Source organism: Copadichromis virginalis, linkage group LG3 (assembly GCF_057382275.1).
Source record: "Copadichromis virginalis isolate Kocher_CV1m ecotype Utaka linkage group LG3, C_Virginalis_male_GT1.1, whole genome shotgun sequence".
In the NCBI taxonomy this organism is placed as follows: domain Eukaryota; kingdom Metazoa; phylum Chordata; class Actinopteri; order Cichliformes; family Cichlidae; genus Copadichromis; species Copadichromis virginalis.
In genome coordinates this window covers 19,859,247-19,882,475 of record NC_140620.1, presented here as the reverse complement: position 1 = coordinate 19,882,475, position 23,229 = coordinate 19,859,247, and the positions used below count along the sequence as shown (strand labels likewise).

Below are 23,229 nucleotides of genomic sequence, written 5' to 3'. Positions count from 1 at the left end.
TTATTTGCATTCAGATTGGTGGTACAAGGAGATATGGCATAGTGTAGGAGGATGTAGAGGGGTGATGCGGGGTGGTTTCTGCGATCAAGAACAGGAAAAGCATTGGAACATGAATACAGATTAAAGGGTAAGAAAGCTAGCCATGAATTTCTCTACAACAACTATGCTATGGTTGAGCATCAGTTTGACAGTGTATACATTTATTAAAGCACTACCTAAATTGAGCCACAAGATTGAGGCAGTTAGCAGTCAGCCCTCTAGTTAACCACTACGTAATACAATAATATTACAGCACACAAAGTTATGTGAATTGGTAAAGGGAACAAATAAAGCTGGAACAAGGCCAGAAACTATCAAATAACTGAGCCACCATAGCTATCATTAACTAGCACATATGCCAAAGGTAGATAAAACCAATGCGCACAAGTAATAGAGTAGAGCATCTTAAACATGGACTGCTAACTCACACACCATTCACAACAACCACGGGATGGGCTATTCGTTTTTCTTCCCAGCAGCTCTCTTCTCCTCTCTCATCAGCCCAGGAACAAGTCAGGCTATCTCAGGGGTCCCATGAATCTCACAGAGGCTGCTGGGTAATGTAGTTGATGCTTACACTGACTTTTCTACCACCGCAGTGGTTCAGGTCCTACTTTGCCAGGCAAACTTTTTGTGTTAGTCTCTGTGACCATGTGTCGTCCTCCGCTCGTCTCTTGTGTGGTGCCCCACAGGGCTCAGTTCTCGGCCCCCCTTCTCTTTTCTTTGTATCTGCTCCCTCTTGGTTCTATACTGAGAAAACACTGCATTGCATTTCACTTCTGTGCTGGTGATTGTCAGATTTATGTCCCTCTAAAGAAAAAACACACAGCCTTTACTTCAGTGTCTTGATGACATTAAGGTTTGGATGTCTTTTAACTTTTTAAAATTCAGCGACAAAAAACCCCCAATGTGTATTTAGATTCCTTGGCCCAGTATAATAAACCAACTGTCACAAACCTGGGCGTCAAATGGACTGTGATCAGTGTCTTCACAGTCAGATTAAGATAGTGGTAAACTCAAGCTTCTTTCAGCTCAGGCAGCTGGCTAAAATAAAGCCAATTCTTTCACGGCAGCACTTTGAGACAGTTATCCCCGCCTTTGTTAGCACTCGGCTGGATTACTGTAATGCACTTCATTGGATTGGATAATACTTGTGTTTTAACAGTGGAGATATAAGTATTTTATTTATTTTTATAAATAATTTATTTATAAAAATAAGTATAAAAAGTATGTGGTCTGAAAGTACCAGATGCTTTCAGATTATCTTTCGGTGTTGGAGAGCTTGTTGGTGCAATTTAGTGTCAGTAGATGGCAGCAATGTCCCTGTAGAGGCTAAGCCTATGCTTGAAGCCACTGAGGTGGTCGTTAACGGGGGTGACGCGATGTCACTGGTATGGATGAATTAGGTAAAAAGTCCAATAACTCCAGCAGTACTTATCTTGTCCCTTTTGGTCTTTATTCCCATATCATCTTAACATAACAGCGCAACGGTCACAAACTGTTTGCCTTCTTACAATTAATGACACACCTGACGCCGATTATGTGCGGCGTCAGGTGAACAAAACAGAAAAAGGTGACCTCTAGCGACCACATAAGGTATTAACCCAAGAATGGCTTCTACAGTCCCTCTTGATCATCAGAGGGACATTGCTGATGTTTGTGTGTGTGTGTGTGTGTGTGTGTGTGTGTGTGTGTGTGTGTGTACACACACACACACACACACACACACACACACACACAAGTAAACTCCCACCCACAAACACCTTAATGTGTCCACATGGCATACCCGTGGTCATTTTTGGTGTTGCTACATTTGTTACAAGAAAAATCCATGGAAGAGAAAGAGTAATGGGTACAGAAAAAAAATCAAAAGCAACAAAACCAAGTTTCATCTCTGAGTCCACTGCCCAGGCCTCACACATGTGCTTATAGTTAAAGCCATACCAGCTACCATCCATTACTTTAGCATACACAGATGTGGTTCTGAGGAATCTGTCATCAGTTTTCTTGGAAACACTTTTACCAATACAAGTAAATCCATCATATTGTACATAAAGGTGGGCCAAGCATGTGTCCCGTGTGTGATAAACAAAGAAAAACCTTTAAGTGTGTAGAAAGAACAGTTTCATTTGATCATGATAATCATTTTATTTCACAGTGAAACAGAAGAACAGTTGTGCATGTACATGACTCCTGTGTATGATAGCATAAACCGATTAAACAGTTTTCTTCATTTAAGGAATATTTCTTAACCGAGAACTGTAGTCTCCTCATCCAAACTAGAGAAACTTGTGTCATCGTTCAAAGATTACTGACCTGTTTACTGGCTTTCACACCTCCAAGCAACCCAAAATGCTGCAGACAGACTCCTAACACGTTCCAGCAAGTGAGCTCACATTATTGCATTTATTGCAAGACTAAAGACTAGGATAAGGGGAAGGCCCACTCCAGCTCCTTTTAGCTGGCTCCTTAAAAAGTTAGAGAAACTGCTGTGAAATATAAGTGCCTATAAACATTTAACTGTTATTTGGTGAGGTGGGGTTTTGTGTATTGTGTATAGCCAGAGCCCACTGCCATATTTTTGAGTTCCCTTCAGGTAGTCTGGCTTCCTCCCCCAATCCAAAGACATACAGTTAGTGGGTTAAATGATGATTGTAAAAGGAGGGTGTAAATGCGAGTGCGAATGGTTTTCTGTCTCTCTGTTTTAGGCCTCGGGCCACCCAAATGACCCTGAATTGCACAAATGGAATAAAAATGGATGGTAAGATGGATAATATATGAAACGTTTCAGATCACATAACATCTGCAGATACAGTTGTTTTTCTTTTTTCTTTTTTAACACAGTTTAACCACAAGATATAAAAAAAATCACAATCTTATGGTCCGTTTGGCCTCTCAGGGCCACCGTACAATCTCAATAAAATATAGAAGACTGCTCACACACCCCTATTAAAAGTCATCTTGAACCATGATGGAGACAAAGAAGAGCAGCTGTACATTTTTGCCTCTTCTTGCTTCTCTTTGATGTTGATTTCTCCATGAGTGACATCTTTTGTTCTCACTGCTGAGTCGACTGCAGCTGCATCACTCTCTGCACAAGAAAACACATAAAGCGAGCATCAGTGCATCAGTGCAGGCAGTACAGTCCTACAGATACTGCTGCTGTTACATTAACGATGACATAAAAATCATTCAGATTAATCATGCTCCACCTTTTTGTGCAGGACTCAAATGGCAATAGATGCAAAACTGATGTCAAACTGCTGCAGGTAAAAATCATTACAACTAATAAATGTCTTGTTTATGTTTCTTAAATTCATGTGCTATTTAAATCATAAAATCTTGTTATTATGGTTATTATTTATTAAGTATTTTCTTAAAAGGTCAGACTATGAATAGTAAACACAGCCAAACATCAGGATAGAGAAAACGAAGTAAAAAATCAGTGGCATGAAAGAATAGAAAGGAGAGAAACATCTATACCTGGTATAGATCCAGAGGGTAGATTCCTAATCATTAAATTATCTATACTTAACAAAAAGCTATGTATTGTTGATATATATGGCCCAAATGTTAATGACACCTTATGTGGTTCTGGGGGTACTCTGCCTCCGCGCTGGGGCTCTGGCTTGGGTCTGTGGGGGCTTGGTTACTGGTTGGTGTGTTGTCGGGGTTGTGGGTGTGTGCACGCGGGGCCAGCGTACAGGACCTCTGGTGTCCTGTACGCCAGAAATGGGGTCCTCTTTAACTGGCGGGGAAGTTGCCACATCCTTGCAGGAGCTCCAGCTGGTGGGGGAAAGCTATAGTAGAGGTGGAGAATGAACTCAACCTGGGTGTCTGTTGTCTCATGTAGTCTGGGAGATGATTGGATAACGGGGTGGGTGCAGTTTCCTCTGTGGTGGGGTTGGGGGGGCCGCCTCGGGCTCTGTGGGGCTTGGTGGTGCTGCTACTGTTTGCCCCGATCCGAATGGGTCTTAGACTCCATCTCTCTGGGAATACCTCCACAGGTTTGGGAGGTTATTTCCCCCCCACCACACTCCCTGCCGGTGGCTGATGCCCCTCAGCCATCAGTGCATTGGTAGTTCTCGGTGTCTGGGGCTTGGCGTTCAGGTATGTACCGCCTCACTTCTGGTGGCTGCTTGGTGGGGCCTGGTGCCTGTGGCTCAGTCGGGCCCTTTCCGGGGGGTGGGGGGCCCTCAGACCCTGGGCATCTGGGCTCGGTTTGCTCTGGCACAGCAGGCGTAGCCGCTGCTGGCAGATCCTAGCCTTGTCACCACAGCCCCCTGTAACGATGAGCTCTCATTGTCACTTACTGGGTCTGTTGACCCAGCGTTTTAAGTTTTAGTTTATTTGGATGTTGATGTTTATTTTTAAGTTCTTAAGGCTAGCTAAGTTAATTTGTTCATTAGATTCCCCTTTTGTTTTCTACCCCTGTATTTAGGGTTCCCTCACCCTTTATGTGTTTCAGGCTGCGTGTCTTATGTTATCCAGTTCCTGTTGTCATGTCTGCTTTCCATTCTGATTCCTCTTTTATTGTGAAAGTCCTTATCCTATGTGCAGTGTGTCTAGTTTTGCTTCGCCCTGTTTCGTTAGGTCTGATTTGTCCCAGCTCTGTTCCCACCTGTTCCCCATCCCCTCATTATCCTCCTGTGTGCATTTAGTTTGTGTTTTCTCATTCAGTTTTTGTCAGGTCGTCTGTTGTTCCTTTTCATGTTTTCCTGTTGTCAGGATTTTCCACATTCAAGGTTTCGTTCTTTGATTTTTGTGTTCAGCATTCAATTTTGCCAGTTTATTTCTATGTAGTTTCTCCCCAGTGTGCATGTGCCTTTTTGTTTTTGTACCTTTTAATCAGCCATATTAAACAGCTCACCTTTTGTTAATATTCAAGGTTAGTCTCACGTTCTTTCGTGTTTTAAATAAATACTTAAATAACACAGTACGGTGGCACGGTGGTTAGCACTGTTGCCGCACAGCAAGAAGGTCCTGAGTTCAATTCCACCAGTTTGCATGTTCTCCCTGTGATAGTGTGGGTTCTCTCCGGATACTCCGGCTTCCTCCCACCGTCCAAAGACATGCAGCTTGTGGGGATAGGTTGATTGATTAATCCAAATTGCCACTAGGAGTGAATGTGAGTGTGAATGGTTGTCTGTCCCTGTGTGTTGGCCCTGCGACAGACTGGCGACCTGTCCAGGGTGTACCCCGCCTTTCGCCCTATGACAGCTGGGATAGGCTCCAGCGCCCCCCGCGATCCTGAAAAGGATAAGCGGAAGCGAATGGATGGATGGACTTAAATAACAGTAAATACTTAGTATTTACTGCACACTGCAGTGTGAGACTGAAGTGCTCTAACAGGGTGATATGGTACTACAAGGTCATTAAGATAAGATGGGGCCTGATTATTTAAGACCTTGTATGTGAGGAGCAGGATTTTGAATTCAATTCTGGATTTAACAGAAAGCCAAAACAGGAGAAATCTGCTCTCTCTTTCTAGTCCCTGTCAGGACTCTTGCTGCAGCATTTTAGATTAACTGAAGGCTTTTCAGGGAGTTTTTAGGACATCCTGATAATAATGAATTACAGTCGTCCAGCCTGGAAGTAATAAATGCATGAACGAGTTTTTCAGCGTCACTCTGAGACAGGATATAATTTTAGAGATACCAGAACCAAGGCTGTATTTGAACTGACTGACCACAGACCTGCTTTCATGAAACCCCCGTAACCATAGAAAGGTTGTCAGAGAAACTCAAAAAATCATTACATTTCCTCAAGTGAAGTCCACAGTTGAAGGATTTGTGACTAATAAAATTGTGCAGAACTGATTAATAATTTAATGTTTGCGTGTGTATGTGTGGCCTGCAGTAAAATTTGAGCAGCTTCTGAGTTTTCATCTGAAACAGGAAACTGGATGATCACAGAGCTATTAGTTCTGAAAATACTGTTTGCACACAAGGAACAGGACTCACCGCTACAGACTTCTACAAACACAGAACAGCTACTGTGATCTATGGCATGATTGTAGGCTTTAAATAAGCTTTTAAAAATATGTATCACTAAAATTATCCATACATTTTCTTAACAACTGTAGCGGGAGAACTGGAGCTTATCTCCACTGGGATAGTGTGAAAGGTGGGCTGCACACCACACAGGTTTCCAGTCTGTCACAGGACTAGGAAACACAACTTAACAATCTATCCAATTTGAAATCATTAGTTAACACCTATCATGTCTTTAGACTGTGGGAGGAAGAACTCACTCAGCACAGTGAACTGTTTAAACTGCACGTTAGTGTGAGGTGAAGAGATAGTCTTCTTTGCAGTGGAAAGTTTTAAACCTTGTGGTCTTTAACCATGAAAGCAGGTCTGTGATGGTTATTGCCACTTAGAGGAACAACCAGAATGCTTTGCAGTCTGTTACTTCCTCATACAGACCTTTATTTTGTCTCATTGCTGTTTTGGGCCTCCTCTTGAGCCAGAAAACAATCAGAACATTTGATATTGGCACATTCAAGCCCGTGACCTTTGTTCTAATTTCTTCTGAATGCCTATATTGAATATGATAGAAGACATAAAATATATGTTTGATAGCTAAGATTACTTTATTATTATTATTAGTTTAAATATAAAAAGTACCTTTTGGGCAGCATTTGACATGGTGGTTAGCACTGTTGTCTTGGAGCAAGAAGACCCAGTATTTGAATCTACTATCTGTCTGGAGTTTACATGTTCCCTCTGTTTTTGTGTGAGTGCTCCTCCAAAAACATGCACTTAATAGAGTTAGGTTAACTGATGATGTCCAGGGTGTAGCCCACCTACCTGGGATACTCTCCAGACCCCCTGCTACTCTAACTGGACAAGCGAATGGATGGATATTAAGTAATAAGAAAAACTCCACAAAGCTGCTTTTATACAAGCTTCATCTTTTCTTTGAATATTGTTAAAATTGAAAAACATACTAATGTGAGACGTTCATGCAACAAAAAGAGTGGAAGTCTCACCTTTTAGTTTCCTGTCAACATGTCGTTCCACCAAAACAACCAGTAACATCACTACTAACACAACACAGACTGTTCCAGCTGTCAGCAACACGGGGACAAGTGGAGAGGAACCAGCAGAAGAGGCAGGCGGAGGTGTGGATGTAGGTGGAGGTGTGGTGGTGTGTTTGTCTAAAACAAAGCAAACACAGTCATTAAGTTGTCGTCACATTGTGAATGTTGAAAGCTGCAGAAACACAGACAGGTGAGTGTGTCACCTGTGACAGTGATCCAGCTGGATGGAGACTCTCCATGACCGCTGATGTCACACTTGTAGAGGCCTTCATCAGACCTGGAAACATGCTGGATGGTCATGTGACCTGTAGGCTGCTTCCTGATGAGGGAGCCATCTTTATAGAAAGCAGCTGGGAGGTTGGAGGGAGTGGTCTTTGTTTTACAGAGCAGAGTGACGTCATCTCCCTCCATCACAGGGAGGAGAGGACTCTGCAGGATCACTGATCCACCTCAACACAGAGACAAACTACAGCATTTCATCCATTTACACACAGCTTCATCAACACTAACTCCACACACTCAGCTTACCAGTGACTGTCAGGTTAACCATGTTACTGATGGTACTCTGATTGGACTCACACCAGTAAACTCCAGTTTCCAATGAGTAGATGTGACTGATGTTACAGGAAGAACCATCTGCTACTCCCCACTCTTCACACTCAGCTCTGGTGTCTATGCTTGTGTTTCTCCTCAGAGTCCATCCAGCAGAGCTGTCGTCCTCCTCACAGCTCAGAGACACAAAGTCTCCTTTAAAGAACTGAGAGCTGCTGGGACTCACAGTCAGACGAGCTGTGATGTTACAATTAAACATTTCATTGTTTTGCAAAGTAGAACTTCGACAAATTTTTTAAAATGAGAATTAAACTATTTTTTCTGTGGTTAGGGCTGCCACTCTAAACATGCCAGAATAAGAAGCCAACAAACAAATATTTGACATATTTAAAAGAAAATCACTGACCTTGGTTTGTTGTCCAGCAAAGCATTGAAGTCAGAACTAAAGATAAATGACACTTAGGTTGGTCTGGAAAATAATAAAGGGCTGTGGTTTATTTAGCTCATTTTCAGCCCCCGAAAAGTATAACAATCATTAAAAGGTGGAACTGGATGCAGCAAGTTTAGAAAAAAGCCAGAGATAATAATAACTCTGTTTTGAAAGTGAAAGGAAAAGTTTATCTCAGCTTTATTTATAGATCTATATAGATAGGTCCACTCACATTATTGTGCAGTCACGTAAATGTAAAAGGATTAAAGAATGTGTGTTTGAACTGCTGTAGAAAAAAAGACGTCTTCATAGTTTACACGTCCTCTCTGAATACTCCAAAGTCAAAACATTTTTTATCAATAGTTAGTCTGATTATAATTAGAAATCAGAAACATTGTAACTCTGAGCATGAAGTCATGTGTCCTCTTTAAAGGTAAGTTCATATAATAACTAACTAAACTCTGTCAAGTTCACTGGTTAAAACGGTAAAATGTCCCCTTTAACATGTTGCTTTTAACAGCAGGTTTTTATCTTCTCCTCCATCATTGTTTATCTACAGAACAGAGAGTAAAAGTTCAACATTCAAAAGAGAGAATTTATCCACTTACAGAGCAGACATAGTAGAGATGCTTCATCCATTGTCCTCTTGACTGATGTGACCTGTTTTCTCTTCTTGTCATAGAGACACAGTAAACTCCGCCCCCTTCCCCCACATGTTTTTTTTTTGCCTATATGAATGATGTGTGTAACAAGTAGATTAAAAAAGAAATTCAAAAATGTTGTTTAACAGAAAATAGTAACAATGTTTAGAATGTTTTTGCTCTTTGAAAAACATCGACTCGTTTTGAATTTGAAGCACTGCACAAACTGAGAACTGTGGAGACCAAGTGACAGTTTTTCCCACATATATATCTTTAGATGCTCAAAATATACGAGCCTCCTTTTTAGAAACTGGTCTGTGCCCATAAACCATGTGTGCAGGCTGCTTTCATGTTGTTATACACCAGTTTTGACCCCACCATCTAAATGATGGAACATTAGACCAGACTATGTTGTTACAATCTTTTGCTCTCTGATGTTGGTGAGTCTGTGTGAATTGTGACCTCAGTTTCCTGTTCTTAGCCGTTGTTACGTCCTGTGTAGTGTGCATACCGTGCTCTTCTGCATACCTTAGTTGTAATGAGTAGCTATTTGTGTTGCTATCAACTTATCAACTTAAAGCAGTCTGACCTCTGACCTCTGACATCAACATGGCAGAGAGCTCTTTCTCTCCTTTTCAGACCATTCTCTGTAAACCGTACAGATGGTTTTGTGGGAAAATCCCAGTAAATCAGAAGTTTTTGAAATACTCAGACCAGCCCGTTTGGCATCAACAACAATATCTGACCAAATATCATTTTTGTTCAATAAACAAGTGGATACATGCAACATTACATGAATTGTTATAGATGTAACAACTGTATACAACAATGATAATAAAAAATAAACTGTACATTGTTACATTACAGCATTCCTTTGGATTGATGTGGATGTCACTCTGAGATGTAACACTGGCTGAATGTTGTTTCAGACCCAACATACTCATCCTGGATAGCAGCACTCCCCCAGCAGGACAGTTTACCACATTACACCAGAAAACATCACTCATCGTGACACAGGCTCCAATATGCATGGGGCCTCATTACTGCAATACTCTAATACTACATTAAAAAACCCCAATGATTAGCGATAATTATATTGAAAAACACATTTTATTGTCCCCTCCACGAATCACTACCTTAACGTGGTGGAGGGGTTTGTGTGTCCCAGGGATCCCAGGGGCTATGTTTTCTGGGGGCTTTGCTCCCTGGTAGGGTCTCCCATGGCAAATTGGTCCTGGGTGAGGGACCAGACAAAGAGCGATTCAGAAGACCCTTATGAAAAGACCATCGAGGGAACAGTTCACCCTGCCCAGGATAGGGTTACCCGCCCTGGAGCCAGGCCCGGGGAGGGTGCCCGAGGGCAGGTGTCTGGTGGCCGGGTCTTAGTCCATGGGGCCTGGCCAGGCACAGCCGGAAAAAGGGACATGGGCCCATCTTCCTGAAGGCCCACCACCCGCAGGAGGCACCGCAGGGGTCGGGTGCAATGTGAGCCGGGCAGCAGCCAGGAGTGGCTCGGGGGGACTCAGAGTAGAGTCGCCACTCTTCCACATCGAAAGAAGCCAGTTGAGTTGAGGTGCTTCCTGGGTAAGGTTCTCCGGGCATGTCCCACCGGGAGGAGGCCCCAGGGCAGACCCAGGACACTGGAGAGATTATATCTCTCGGTTGGCCTGGGAACGCCTTGGTGTTCCCCCAGATAAGCTGGAGGAGGTGGCTGGGGAGAGGGACGCCTGGGCTTCTCTGCTTGGGCTGCTGCCCTCGCGACCCGGCCCTGGATAAAGTGGAAGAAAATGGATGGATGGACATTTTATTGTTTGATATGAGTAATTTAGTAATTTAAATTTAAATATGAAAAGCTGTTTTTTTCACTATGTGATCTGATTGCAAACACAGGATTGCTGGGCAGGACTCAAATGCAGGACGCGGAGCTGTGCAAGGAGAAAAGGGTTTATTTACAGCACCGGGTGAGATAAGTTCATACAGTGAATGTGGCGAGTAGGTTCCAGGGATTTGGAGAAAATGTCCAGGGCAGACAGGCGGAGGTCCAGGAAGGTCTATACAAAGTAGATGGAGAACAACGATTAGGAAGTGAACCAGGCAACACAGGAAAGATACATCAGAAAGAGCCTGGGCTGCACTTTTTGAAGTAAGTACAACGATCCAGCCTGAAATCAGCAGAGATGTGCAGCAGGTGAGTGGAGTCCAGGATGGCACAGATACCCAGACGACGCCCTTGTGGTCATTCATTTACAGGTTACAGAGACTTCCATCCAGACAAAAAGCATCTTAACTTATAGCTGGGAGAGAGAAAGGGCAAGGAGGAGTTGTTTTGGGTGGGATAGTGAGATTACCAACAGCTTTTATACCTCCTACTCATCTCTGCAGATACTGATATGACACTTCTAGGGGATGATGATGATGATGGGCCATAGGATGGACATTCAGCAAAATACAGCCTTGCAACAATAACATAAAGACAACTGTAATGTCTGCGAGCATGGGGCAAAACAGAACCACAGGTCCTCACTGGCTGGACAAGCACACACAGTCATTTATATCATTTCTCAATAACTGTTTCCAGTTGGACCAGCTTCTACATATATCACACAGACACATGTTACAGCATGAGTGCATGTTTTTAACATATAAGTGTAATTTCTGGATCACCCATTCAGCCAAGTCATTGACAGCACTGCTCTGATACAAAGTCATAGTAGTATATGCACCCTGCTCTCTGCCACTCTTCCTTTTTTTTAAACAGTTTGTTTTCTTGTCCACAGTTAAAGTGTTTCAGAAAATTTTGCCAATTTAGTGTGTGAAGTGTAAAATAGCTGAGCTGAGGTAATAGATTGACTTTTCATCTGAATCATTATTGACTGAAATTAAGGTCCTAATACTGAATAAAAGATTAAAAAACAATGAACCTGTGTAATAATACTGACAATAGAATAAAGTCAATTCAAAGTTGCTCTGTTGTCACTTATTGGTAGTGATTGTTTGGCCACGTGACAGCAGTATTTATTTTTTTATTTAAAAAAGAAACCCAACAATCTTCACCCTCCAGGGCCAGTTTAGTATCACCAATTAATCAAACTCCATGCAGGTCTTTGGTCTGTTTGAAGAAACCCTGAGAAACTACCCAGTGAGAACCCCCACAGACACGGAGAGAACATGCAGACTCCTCACAGAAAGGGTCCAAACAGCAGGTGGATTCAAATCCTGGAACCAGAATAAACCAGGAAATAAATGAATGTGTGTTCTTCGTCTTTCAGAGGTGAATTGTTTTTGATTTCCTGATTTTGAACCTGTACGATGGTGGTAGGTGGTAGAGCCCGTCACCTACTAACCTGAAGGTTGGTGGTTTGATCCCCGTCCGCTCCATCAGAGTACGAATGTTAGATAGGAATCTCTTACATGGAGAAAGAATCTAGAGAAAATATGCTTGGTTGAAAGAGGCAAATTCGAGTACTCAGAGTACAATAAGAACTGGTCCATTTACCATTTACACACCAAACTGTATCCCAGGTTACATTCAGAGCAGCCCCTTCCTCCAGAGGATGTTTTGATGGCCAACCCTCATTTGTGAAGTCCATCAGTATGTTTCTGCCTGTTCAGTCTGTGCCCAGACCAAGTCACTGACCTCACCACCTGCTGGTTTACTCGTCCAGACAGCTGCGGTCCTACATCATGGTAGATTTCCTTACTAGCCTCCAGGTAAAGCCACCATACTAACTATTGCAAACTGTTTTTCCAAGGCTGTGTATTTTGTTTCTCTCCCTAAGCTTCCTTCAGCCTTAGAGACCTCTCAGCTTTTGACAGATCACGTCTTCATGTTACACATGACAGAATCTCCGCAAAAACTTTCCTTCGCTTCCCGCGAACTCACAAGAAGTAAAGAAAGCAGCAGCACTTCTGTAAAGTAGCTCAGACAAGCAGCATCAGGAGATTCTCCAGCTATAACCTAATGCACGGAGGGGAGGCTTATGTGACAGCAAGGGAAGTCAGGTGACTGGAGGCTGCAACATGCTCAGACAGCACCTACTACTTATATATGACCAACTAATGTGATTGGGCAGTAATTAGCAGTGAAATATTAAATAAAATATTCATTCTGTTAGAGTCTGACACACAAAGTAAACTCCACCCTCTTCCCTGTTTTTCTTCCATGTGTGTGTGTGTGTGTGTGTGGAATATAGATTGAGACATTGTTACACTGTTACATGTTTAAATGCACTGAGCTGCTGTGATGTGATTGGCTCCTCACATATTTGCATTAACAAACAGTGGGACATGTGTACATAATAAAATGGCCAGTAGGTTTGTACTGTGATTAGAACAGTTACTCTTTTATCACATGTTGCATGTTGATTCTTCATAAATGTGCATTTATTTAAATCTCACTGTCTCCGCTTTCTGTGGAGGGCACCGATGAGGTCATAACATCATTACATTGTTAATGAAAGCATCACAATTAAAAGTATGCAGAAAATGAAATTTGAAGTTAATGATAATAATTGTGTAAACTACACTTTAAAAGTGGAGATATAAGTATTTCATTTCTAAAAATAAATATATAAAGTTAGTTTGTACTATGTGATCTGAAAGTACCGGATGCTTTCAGATGATCTTTCAGTGTTGGAGGGCTTGTTGTTGCCATTAAGTGTCAGTAGATGGCAGCACCAGGCTGCAGTTTAATCTTGATCATCAGAGGGACATAGCTGATCTGTGTGTGTGTAGTCCCCTCATCCAAACTAGAGAAGATTGTGCATGAATATTAGTCATCATGCACAAATTACTCTCCTGTTTACCAGCTTAAATAAATCATCTCTTTCACCTCCAAGCGATCCAAAATGCTCCTGACACGCTCTAGCAAGCAAACTCACATTATTGCATTTTTATTCCCCAACCCTGAATTGCACAACTGGAATAAAAACGGATGGTAAGATGGATAATATATAAAAAGTTTAAGATCACATAACATCTGCAGGTGTTTTTATTTTTTCTCTTTTTTAACACAGTTTAGCCACAGCAGTGATTCTTGATATAAGGGACAAAACATGTCCGGCAGATAAAACCCAATTTTGTGGTTAAAAATATGCATACAAGTGTTAACCCAACTGCCTAAAAGACAAACCAAGGCAATGTTTATACAACAAAACTATGATTTTGCATTTTTTATAAATATATATTTATTTTAAATGGTACAATACATTACCAGTACCTTAAAAATCCATTGTCCAGAAGCAGGTGTGATAATATTAAAATACAGAAAAAAAATTAAAAGTAATGTAAAATTAAACATCATGGCTCTCGTCACTAAGTATTTAAGTCAATACCTTATATAATATCAAAATATGCAATTGAAAATTTATTTTTAAATATTTTTTAAGTGATTAAAATCGTGTCCAGAGTTTTTGTCAACACCGTCAGATTTTTTCAAAAGTACAAAAAAATCAGGAATTATTGTGGGCAGCTAACACTCTGAGGACCCCTTTACCACTTCCTGTTTGATACACATGCCATGAGGTCACTGCTGTGATAATTTTTTTGTTTTTATTTCATTTATTGCACACCTTTCTGATAAAACTCTGTGTCACAACCATAGTGCATCAACACCAAAGTCGATGTAAACCAAGATTTAATTATTTTTTTTGTAATAAGAGCTTAATTTAGGTAGATTGTAGAGGCCATAAGCAAATGATGAAAAACAAGATGGCTTTTGTCAGAAAAACATGCGTTATGAGAGAAAGTCGGGTATTTTGTCAACACCATCAGGATTTTTGTCTGAGGGTGTTGACCCTTTTTCTAATGGTGTTGACAAATCTCACAAAAGTGTGCTATTCACCATTTATGTTAAGTCATTTTTTATTAATATTTCAGACATATTACTTCCTGTGTATTTTACTGATATTTCTGCTTCACAGATGTGTCAAATATTATCAAATTTGCCTTATCTTGAATCTCATTGTTTATGTATACATTATTAATCCTGTAGAAAAATGCTTAGTCCTCTGCATTTAACCCATTCACTCAGTGATGCAGTGGGCAGCTACCAACCCAGGTTAGCCTCTGTTCGTTGGATTTGGATTAAGCCTGTTGTGCTGTTAAAATGTTTTAATGCTTTTTATCTTGTTCTATTACATCTGAATTTAGACAGGTTGTAACTCTCAGTGATGCCGCAGAGTTCCTTTGACTTTGGGATCTGCAGCCCAGGTTGGACCTGGAAACGGCTAATGACATCAGACTTAAAGACCAGATAGCATTTCTATTGCTGAATGCATAATTGTGTTGTGAATATTCATCCTTAATCTGTGAAAAAGCATAAGGTTCAGAAAAAATATAGTAATTTAAAAAATGGTACATTTCAGGCTAGAATAGCAAAGGGAAACCTGTCAGTAGAGGAACGAAAGAGAGGGAACAGGGATGATCAAAAAAGGAGAGAAAAAATTAACAGCCAGCCTGAGTTGAAGAAAGAGTTTCTCATAAAGGAAAGATGGAGAAATAGAGTGAAAGAGGGAAAAATAAAGAACACCAGTGATCTGAAAGAAAGAGAAAAAAGTCAGAAGAGAAGGTTTTGGAAACAAGCACAGAGAGTCAAAAGGAGAGAAAGTACAGCAGGGTCTAAACACACAACCACAGAGAACTTTAGGAATCAAGGAGTAGTAGGCTGGTGAACTATTAAGATGTAGAACTTGACATGTGCAAAAACAGAATTGTTATGATGTGTCTTGTGATATTACAAAGGTTGCTAAGGTTTAATTTTCATTTTGAAAGAAATAATATCTTGTTTTCTACTAGAGTGTCACCACCGTCAGCACCTTGTCAACTCCATAATATGGAGTTTTTGTTTATTTTTCTCTTTTGGAGAACCATATAGTTTCCTCCCTCATGATCTTCCAATAAAAATACGTAATTTTCTCAATAAATGTGTAATTTGCATGCTGCTTAATATGACTGTTTCTTATACAGATTAAATACAAGCTTCTGAAAATATGTATGACTGTAACTCTAATAATAAAAAGCCAAAACAATCTTACTTTTAAATGTGGTATAATTACTTTGAAAACATATGTGCATAAACAATAGAATAGAGAAGCTGCTAATAGTCAAAAGAGCTGAAACAACTTAATTTAAAATATATATTTTTGCATTTCTTTGTGTCTGACGGTGTTGACAAAAACCTTGCACTTCTCCAGCAAAAACATAAATTATTAAAAAATGTTACACCTGGGAGATTGTACCAAGACATGGTGAGACTTTGTGTAACAATTATATGTAAATATGTTTTTGAAAAATCAAAAAATATATTTTAGAAAATGAAAACCTGTTTTGTCCCTAATCTCAGGAATCACTGACAGTATACATAAAAAATCTCAGTAAAATATAGAAGTCTGCTCACACACCCTTATTTTTTTTTAAAATTCATCTTGAACCATGATGGAGACAAAGGACAGCAGCTGTACATTTTTGCCTCTTCTTGCTTCTCTTTGATGTCGATTTGTCCATGAGTGACATCTTCTGTTCTCACTGCTGAGTCGACTGCAGCTGCATCACTCTCTGCACAAGAAAACACATAAAGCGAGCATCAGTGCATCAGTGCAGGCAGTATCCTATAGATACTGCTGCTGTTACATTAACGATGACATAAAAATCATTCAGATTAATTATGCTCCACCTTTTTGTGCAGGACTCAAATGGGACATGATAGAAAACTGATCAGGTCCAGCTGTCAGGTTGTTGTGTGCGGGCGAGGAAGAGATGACCCAAACGCAGGACTCATGGTGCAGAATGATGAGGATTTATTGGAGCGAGTGAAAGAACAGAGCAGGAACGACAGGACTGACTAACTGACTGGAAGACTGAATGGCTGGCTGAACAGCTGAACAACTGAACACAGGCGGAAACGACAACAGTGACAACATCAATGACACGACGGTGAAGGAGTGGAAACAGAAGACTGATGAGGATGATAATGAGAGACCGGTGAGCACACAGCTGAAAATAATGTGGCTAACGACACATTAGACGAGCTTACACAGGAAACAGGAAGTGAAAAAACATGGATGTGGCAAAATCTGTGCTCTCCTCCTGTCTCATTCCCTCATTATCCCTCAGTGTATTTAAGGCCTGTGTTTCTCTCTGTCACTGTTGTGTCGTACCTGCATTACGCTGAGTGGTTTTCCCTCTGAATTGCTGAAGGTTAGTTTTGCTCTAAGTCTGGTTAGTTTCTCTCATTCATGTCACCCAGTTTCTTGTTTTCATTATAAAGTTTACTTTCTATTTGCCATTTTTAAGGTTTTGGTTTGTTTGTGAAGTTATTTCTGATGATGCAATAAAGCTGTCGCTTTCAGTTCATCCCTCTGTGTTCAGTGAGTCCTGCATTTGCCTGCCACACAGCACACCATGACAAGGTCAGGCTTTGAACAGTAAACACAGCCACACATCAGAAGACAGAAAAATGAAAAAGCAGTAAAAAGCCAGTGGCATGGAAAAATAGGAGGGAGAGAAACAGCTAAACCTGGCATGTGGGGTTCTTTTAAACCATTGTTTCCTAGATTCAAGCACGGAGTGTGAAGGGTTATTTTTGTCATTATAATTTAGTTTTATTTTCATATCAATCATAACAGCTGTTGCCTAAAGGTTCTTTCTATTGTAAAACCCTATAAAATGACCCCTGTACAAGCAAACACTAGGCAACAGTGGGAATGAAAAACTCCCTTTTTAACAGGAAGAAATCAGCTAGAACCAGGCTCAGGTGGGAGCAACCATCTGCTGTGACTGGTTAGGGATGTGTGGATGAAGACAGGACAAAAGACACATGGAAGAGAGCCAGAGGTTAATAATAATTAAATCCAGAGAGGTGTATGAACACATAGTGAGTGAGAAAGGTGACTGAAGAAGTAATACTGATTGCGTCATGGTAATCCCCCAGCAGCATACACCTATTGCAGCAAAACTAAGGCAGGATTTAGGGTCACCTGGTCCAGCCCTAACTATATGCTTTAGCAAAACGGAAAGTTTTAAGCCTGATATTAAAAGTAGAGATAGTGTCTGTCTCCCGAATCCAAACTGGAAGCTGGTTCCACAAAAGAGGGGCCTGAAAGATGGAGAAATATGCTCTCTTTCTAGTCCCTGTCAGGACTCATGCTGCAGCATTTTGGATTAACTGAAGGCTTTTCAGGGAGTTTTTAGGACTGATTGTATACTGAGCATATACTTTCACAAGATTACTGCTACGAAACATGAAGATGGAGCTGAATCACAAGGCTGTATTTGAACTGATGACTACAGACCTGCTTTCATGAAACCCCCCGTAACCACAGAAAAATGCAACAGGATGTCAGAAACTCAAGAAATCATTACATCTCCTCAAGTGAACTCGTAATGAAGTATTTTTGAGTAATAAAAAGAAGTGAGCAGATGCAGTTTTTGTCCAGAACTTTTAAATAATTTAATACAGTCTTAATACTGTGTGTGTGTGTGTGTGTGTGTGTGTGTGTGTATTAACATCCCTGAGGAGCTGACGAGTTTTCATCAATAAAAGGAAAGTGGACGACCACAGAGCTGTTAGTCTTTGTTATACACAGGGTGAAATACATGTTTGGAGCACAAAGAACAGCACTCACTGCTAACAGATACTGCAAACACAGAACAACTACTTAGTGATCTATATATACTGTAGGTCTTTGACTAAGCTTTTAAAAATGGTTTAAAAAAGCAGGAGGGCTGGAGCTTATCCTCTCTGGGATAGCGTGAAAGGCAGTTTGCACACCAGACAGGTTTCCAGTCTGTCACAGGACTAGGAAACACAACTTAACAATCTATCCAATTTGAAATCACTAGTTAACACCTATCATGTCTTTAGACTGTGGGAGGAAGAACTCACTCAGCACAGTGAACTGTTTAAACTGCACGTTAGTGTGAGGTGAAGAGATAGTCTTCTTTGCAGTGGAAAGTTTTAAACCTTGTGGTCTTTAACCATGAAAGCAGGTCTGTGATGGTTATTGCCACTTAGAGGAACAACCAGAATGCTTTGCAGTCTGTTACTTCCTCATACAGACCTTTATTTTGTCTCATTGCTGTTTTGGGCCTCCTCTTGATCCAGAAAACAATCAGAACATTTGATATCAGCACATTAAAACCCATGAACGTTGTTCTAATTATTTATTTAATACCTGAAATTTTGTAATCTAAAGAGTACTTTGTGGGCAGCACTTGCCATGGTGGTTAGCACTGTTGTCTTACAGCAAGAAGGTCCTGAGTTCAATCCTTTTGAATGGTCTCTCTGTTTTTGTGTGGATTCACTCCGAGTACTCCTCCAAAAACATGCAGTTAATAAGATAAGGTTAACTGATTATTCTAACTTGCCACATAGGTGTGACTGGTTGTCTGTCCATGGTGTACCCCACCTACCTGGGATAACCTGCAGACACCCTGCTTCCTTAAATTGGACACGCAGAAGAGAATGGATGGACAGACTACATTCAGGATGTTCAACATTATTAATAAAGGACAAATTTCTCTTGCTTGAGAAATACTTGATGCAAGTGGAAACTTTGGTTTGTTTGTGAGAAACTCCAAAGAGCTGGTTTTATCCAAGCTTCATCTTTCCTTTGAATATTGTTTAAAATTGAAAAACATACTAACGTGAGACGTTCATGCAACAAAAAGAGTGGAAGTCTCACCTTTTAGTTTCCTGTCAACATGTCGTTCCACCAAAACAACCAGTAACATCACTACTAACACAACACAGACTGTTCCAGCTGTCAGCAACACGGGGAGAAGTGGAGAGGAACCAGCAGAAGAGGCAGGTGGAGGTGTGGTGGTGTGTTTGTCTAAAATAAAGCAAACACAGTCATTAAGTTGTCGTCACATAGTGAATGTTGAAACCTGCAGAAACACAGACAGGTGAGTGTGTCACCTGTGACAGTGATCCAGCTGGATGGAGACTCTCCATGACCGCTGATGTCACACTTGTAGAGGCCTTCATCAGACCTGGAAACATGCTGGATGGTCATGTGACCTGTAGGCTGCTTCCTGATGAGGGAGCCATCTTTATAGAAAGCAGCTGGGAGGTTGGAGGGAGTGGTCTTTGTTTTACAGAGCAGAGTGACGTCATCTCCCTCCATCACAGGGAGGAGAGGACTCTGCAGGATCACTGATCCACCTCAACACAGAGACAAACTACAGCATTTCATCCATTTACACACAGCTTCATCAACACTAACTCCACACACTCAGCTTACCAGTGACTGTCAGGTTAACCATGTTACTGATGGTACTCTGATTGAACTCACACCAATATATTCCACTGTCATGAGGCACCATCATACTTATATTACAGGAAGAACCAGCTGGTTTTCCCCACCCATCTCCACACTGAGTCCTCTGTTTGCTTGTGTTTCTCCTCAGAGTCCATCCAGCAGAGCTGTCGTCCTCCTCACAGCTCAGAGACACAAAGTCTCCTTCAAAGAACTGAGAGCTGCTGGGACTCACAGTCAGACGAGCTGTGAGGGTTAAAAATAAAAATAAAAATGTCATGGTTGTGCAAAGCAATGATGATACAACATTCTTTAAATTAGAATTAAAATACTTCTTATGTGGTTCGGGCTGCCAACCCTAAACATTAAAGAAGAAGAATTTAACACATATTTGACATATTTAAAAGAAAATCACTGACCTTGGTTTGTTATCCTGCAAGGCATTGAAGTCAAAACTAAAGATAAGTAAAACTTAGGTTAGCATGTAAAATAATAAAGACTGTAATTAATTTGGCTCGTCCCATCTCGTCTATCTCTGATCTCTTGTCCACTTATAATTATGTGAGTAAGTAATCCTTGTGGGAGGCATACATCAATGTAAAAGAATAACAGACTGTGTTTTTGAACTCTTTAAGAAAAAGATCTATTCATATTCATTATTTTTAGCTTGTTGCTATGTTTATATTTATAGTTCTAGTCTTAAGGTTTGTTACTGTTACGTTCCTCATTTCATCTCAAGTCTCCTTTTTCTTTATGTTTGTGCGTCTCCTGTGTCTAGACTGGGTTCTCTCTCTGTCTCCCTAGTCCGCTGTGTCCTCCTGTCTGTTCTTCTCTGGTTCCAGTGTTAAGACTGTGTCTCTGTGCCTTTGTGTTAGTTATTGCTAAGTTCACAAGAACTCAATAAAATTAAATATTGGAAATCAGAAATCCATCAGTTTATTAGCACTGTGCACATTTCTGCTCCCACATCTCTAACACCAAATCTGTAACGCTGTTCCTTTAGTGATTATTGGATGTTTTCGAACTCACTGTACCCAATGCATAAGAAACATTTGGAAACATGACCGGTAACAGTAAGCATGAAGTCGCATGTCCACTTTAAAGTTAAGCTGATATAATAACTAACTAACCTCTGTCAAGTTCACATTAACAGAGCAGACAGAAAAAGTTCAACATTTAAAAGGAAGACATTCTTCACTTACAGAGCAGAAATAGTAGAGACGCGTCATCCATTGTCCTCTTGACTCATGAGACTCATTTTCTCTTTTTGTCATAGAGACACAGTAAACTCCGCCCCCTTCCCCACATACTTTTCTTGCGTATATGTAAGATGTTTGTAAAAAGTAGATTAAAAAAATCAGGACAGAAAATCAAAAATATTGTTTAACAGAAGATAGTAAAAGAGCAGGCTCTCTAATGTTGCTTTTTGAAAAACATCCACTCTTTTTGAATTTGAAGCACCGCATGAACTGAGATCTGGGGAGGACCAACTGATGCAGTTTTGAAAGTACAGTTTTTCCCAGACATACGATTTTAGCAGCTCATTGAGCCTCCACTCTGGAAACTTTCTCTGCCAACAAATGGCTCATAAATCGCTTGTGCAGGCTGCTTTCATGTTGTTTTACACCAGTTCTGATCGAAATGCTGAAGCATTAGACCAGACTATGTTTTTACAATCTTCTGTTCTCTGATGTTGGTGAGCCTGTGTGAACTGTGGCCTCAGTTTCCTGTTATTAGCTCTACGCTCTTGCTGTTGTTACGTCCTATGTGCTGTGCATACCGTGCTCTTCTGCATACCTTGGTTGTAATCAGTGGCTATTTGTGTTGCCTTACTATCAGCTTAAAGCAGACTGGACTCTGACCTCTGTCATCAACAGATGTTTTTTTGGGAAATCCTAGAAAATCAGAAGTTTCCATCTGGCATCAACAACAATGCCACATTCCCCTTTACTTAAATCACCTAAATCAAATGAGAATATCTGTAACTCTAATGCTGTTGCCATGTGATTGGCTCATTACATATTTGCATAAAAAACAGTGACATTTGTACCTAATAAAATGGTCAGTAAGTTTGTACTGTGATCTGAACAGTTCCTCTTTAATAGCATGTTGATTTCAGTGTTTGTTTCTTTATACATGTTGTGTGTTTCTCAGCCTTATGTGGGGACAGAAATGAGCTGTTGTGAGTTCCAAGTAAAGCAGTGAAGCTTTACTAGTAAAGCACTGCTATATTAGCAATGGGCTGTGGTTTCAGACTGATATGAGTACAAATGTGAGAGTAACAGATACCACAGAGTGGCTCATCTGTGTGAAACTGGGGCACAAAAAGTACCAGTATATTCAAAAGGTTCAGTTCGCAGGCCTGCATTAACACTAAAAGGTTAAAGATGTATATCATTTAGTGTGAGGTAATATAGAACATTATAAGGAAAAATAACTGATGTTTGTGAAATGTGGATGTTACTCTGAAATGTGCCATCAGCTAAATGCCATTTCAAACCCAACAGCACTCCCCCAACAGGACAAGGATGGAAACAGCATCTGGTGATGTGCATGGGTGGTAGACTTCAGGTGCTCATTGTAGGCAAAGGACTTTAGACCGAGTAAAACCTGTGCTTATATTTAAAACAATGTTAATTTGTCTAATTGTCTTTGAGCCTCTGAAAATGGAGAACTGTTTATAAAAAATATGTCTTAATTCATTGAATGCAACACACTTAAATTACAGCTGGAAGTTTGCACATCAGTCACATCTTGATTATAGTGTCAAATATTTTGTGGTGGTGCACAGAGGCAAACTATGAACAAACGTGTTTTTTGCCACCAAATGATGTCCATAACTGTAACACCCATTACTGATGATAATACAACTCTGTTACTGTTACAACTTCATTTAATAAAGTGCATGAGATCAGAAACACAACACATAAAGTATCAGAACATGGCTCATCAAATTTGATTACAATACAACTAGTATGTAAGTTGACAAAATACATATAAATACTTCAGAGACACAATCCTTCCCTGAGATTAATGAGCACATATTTTCACATTTATAAAACCTCATTAGAGCCCAAAAACTGAAATCGTTTATTTTTATGTGAATGACATCATGATTTAAAGACTGTGGGTCAGTGAAGAGAAACAGCAACATGCTCTGTTCTGTTCATCTGGATGTAGCGTTTTCAGTGGACATTTCGTCACTGATCCAAGTGACTTCTTCAGTCAGTCGATAAATTATGATGTAAATTTTTAATATGAATT

The 23,229-nt window shown here is 40.5% G+C and overlaps 2 protein-coding genes across 2 annotated transcripts; both read right to left on the bottom strand.

Annotated features, from left to right (window-relative positions):
- Positions 1-2,178: 2,178 nt before the first annotated feature.
- LOC146713273 (high affinity immunoglobulin epsilon receptor subunit alpha-like) lies at positions 2,179-8,712 on the bottom strand. The gene is made up of 6 exons (XM_085447040.1): positions 8,675-8,712; positions 8,043-8,078; positions 7,613-7,873; positions 7,288-7,533; positions 7,034-7,201; positions 2,179-3,130 (listed from the first exon to the last, which is right to left on the bottom strand). Exons 1-6 carry the CDS (start codon positions 8,703-8,705, stop codon positions 2,976-2,978), a joined length of 897 nt encoding a protein of 298 aa, XP_085303166.1. The 5' UTR covers positions 8,706-8,712; the 3' UTR covers positions 2,179-2,975.
- A 5,227-nt stretch (positions 8,713-13,939) lies between these two features.
- On the bottom strand, positions 13,940-21,201 carry LOC146713272 (high affinity immunoglobulin epsilon receptor subunit alpha-like). The gene is made up of 6 exons (XM_085447078.1): positions 21,168-21,201; positions 20,385-20,420; positions 19,951-20,211; positions 19,626-19,871; positions 19,390-19,539; positions 13,940-16,261 (listed from the first exon to the last, which is right to left on the bottom strand). Exons 1-6 carry the CDS (start codon positions 21,196-21,198, stop codon positions 16,110-16,112), a joined length of 876 nt encoding a protein of 291 aa, XP_085303204.1. The 5' UTR covers positions 21,199-21,201; the 3' UTR covers positions 13,940-16,109.
- Between the last annotated feature and the right edge of the window lie 2,028 nt (positions 21,202-23,229).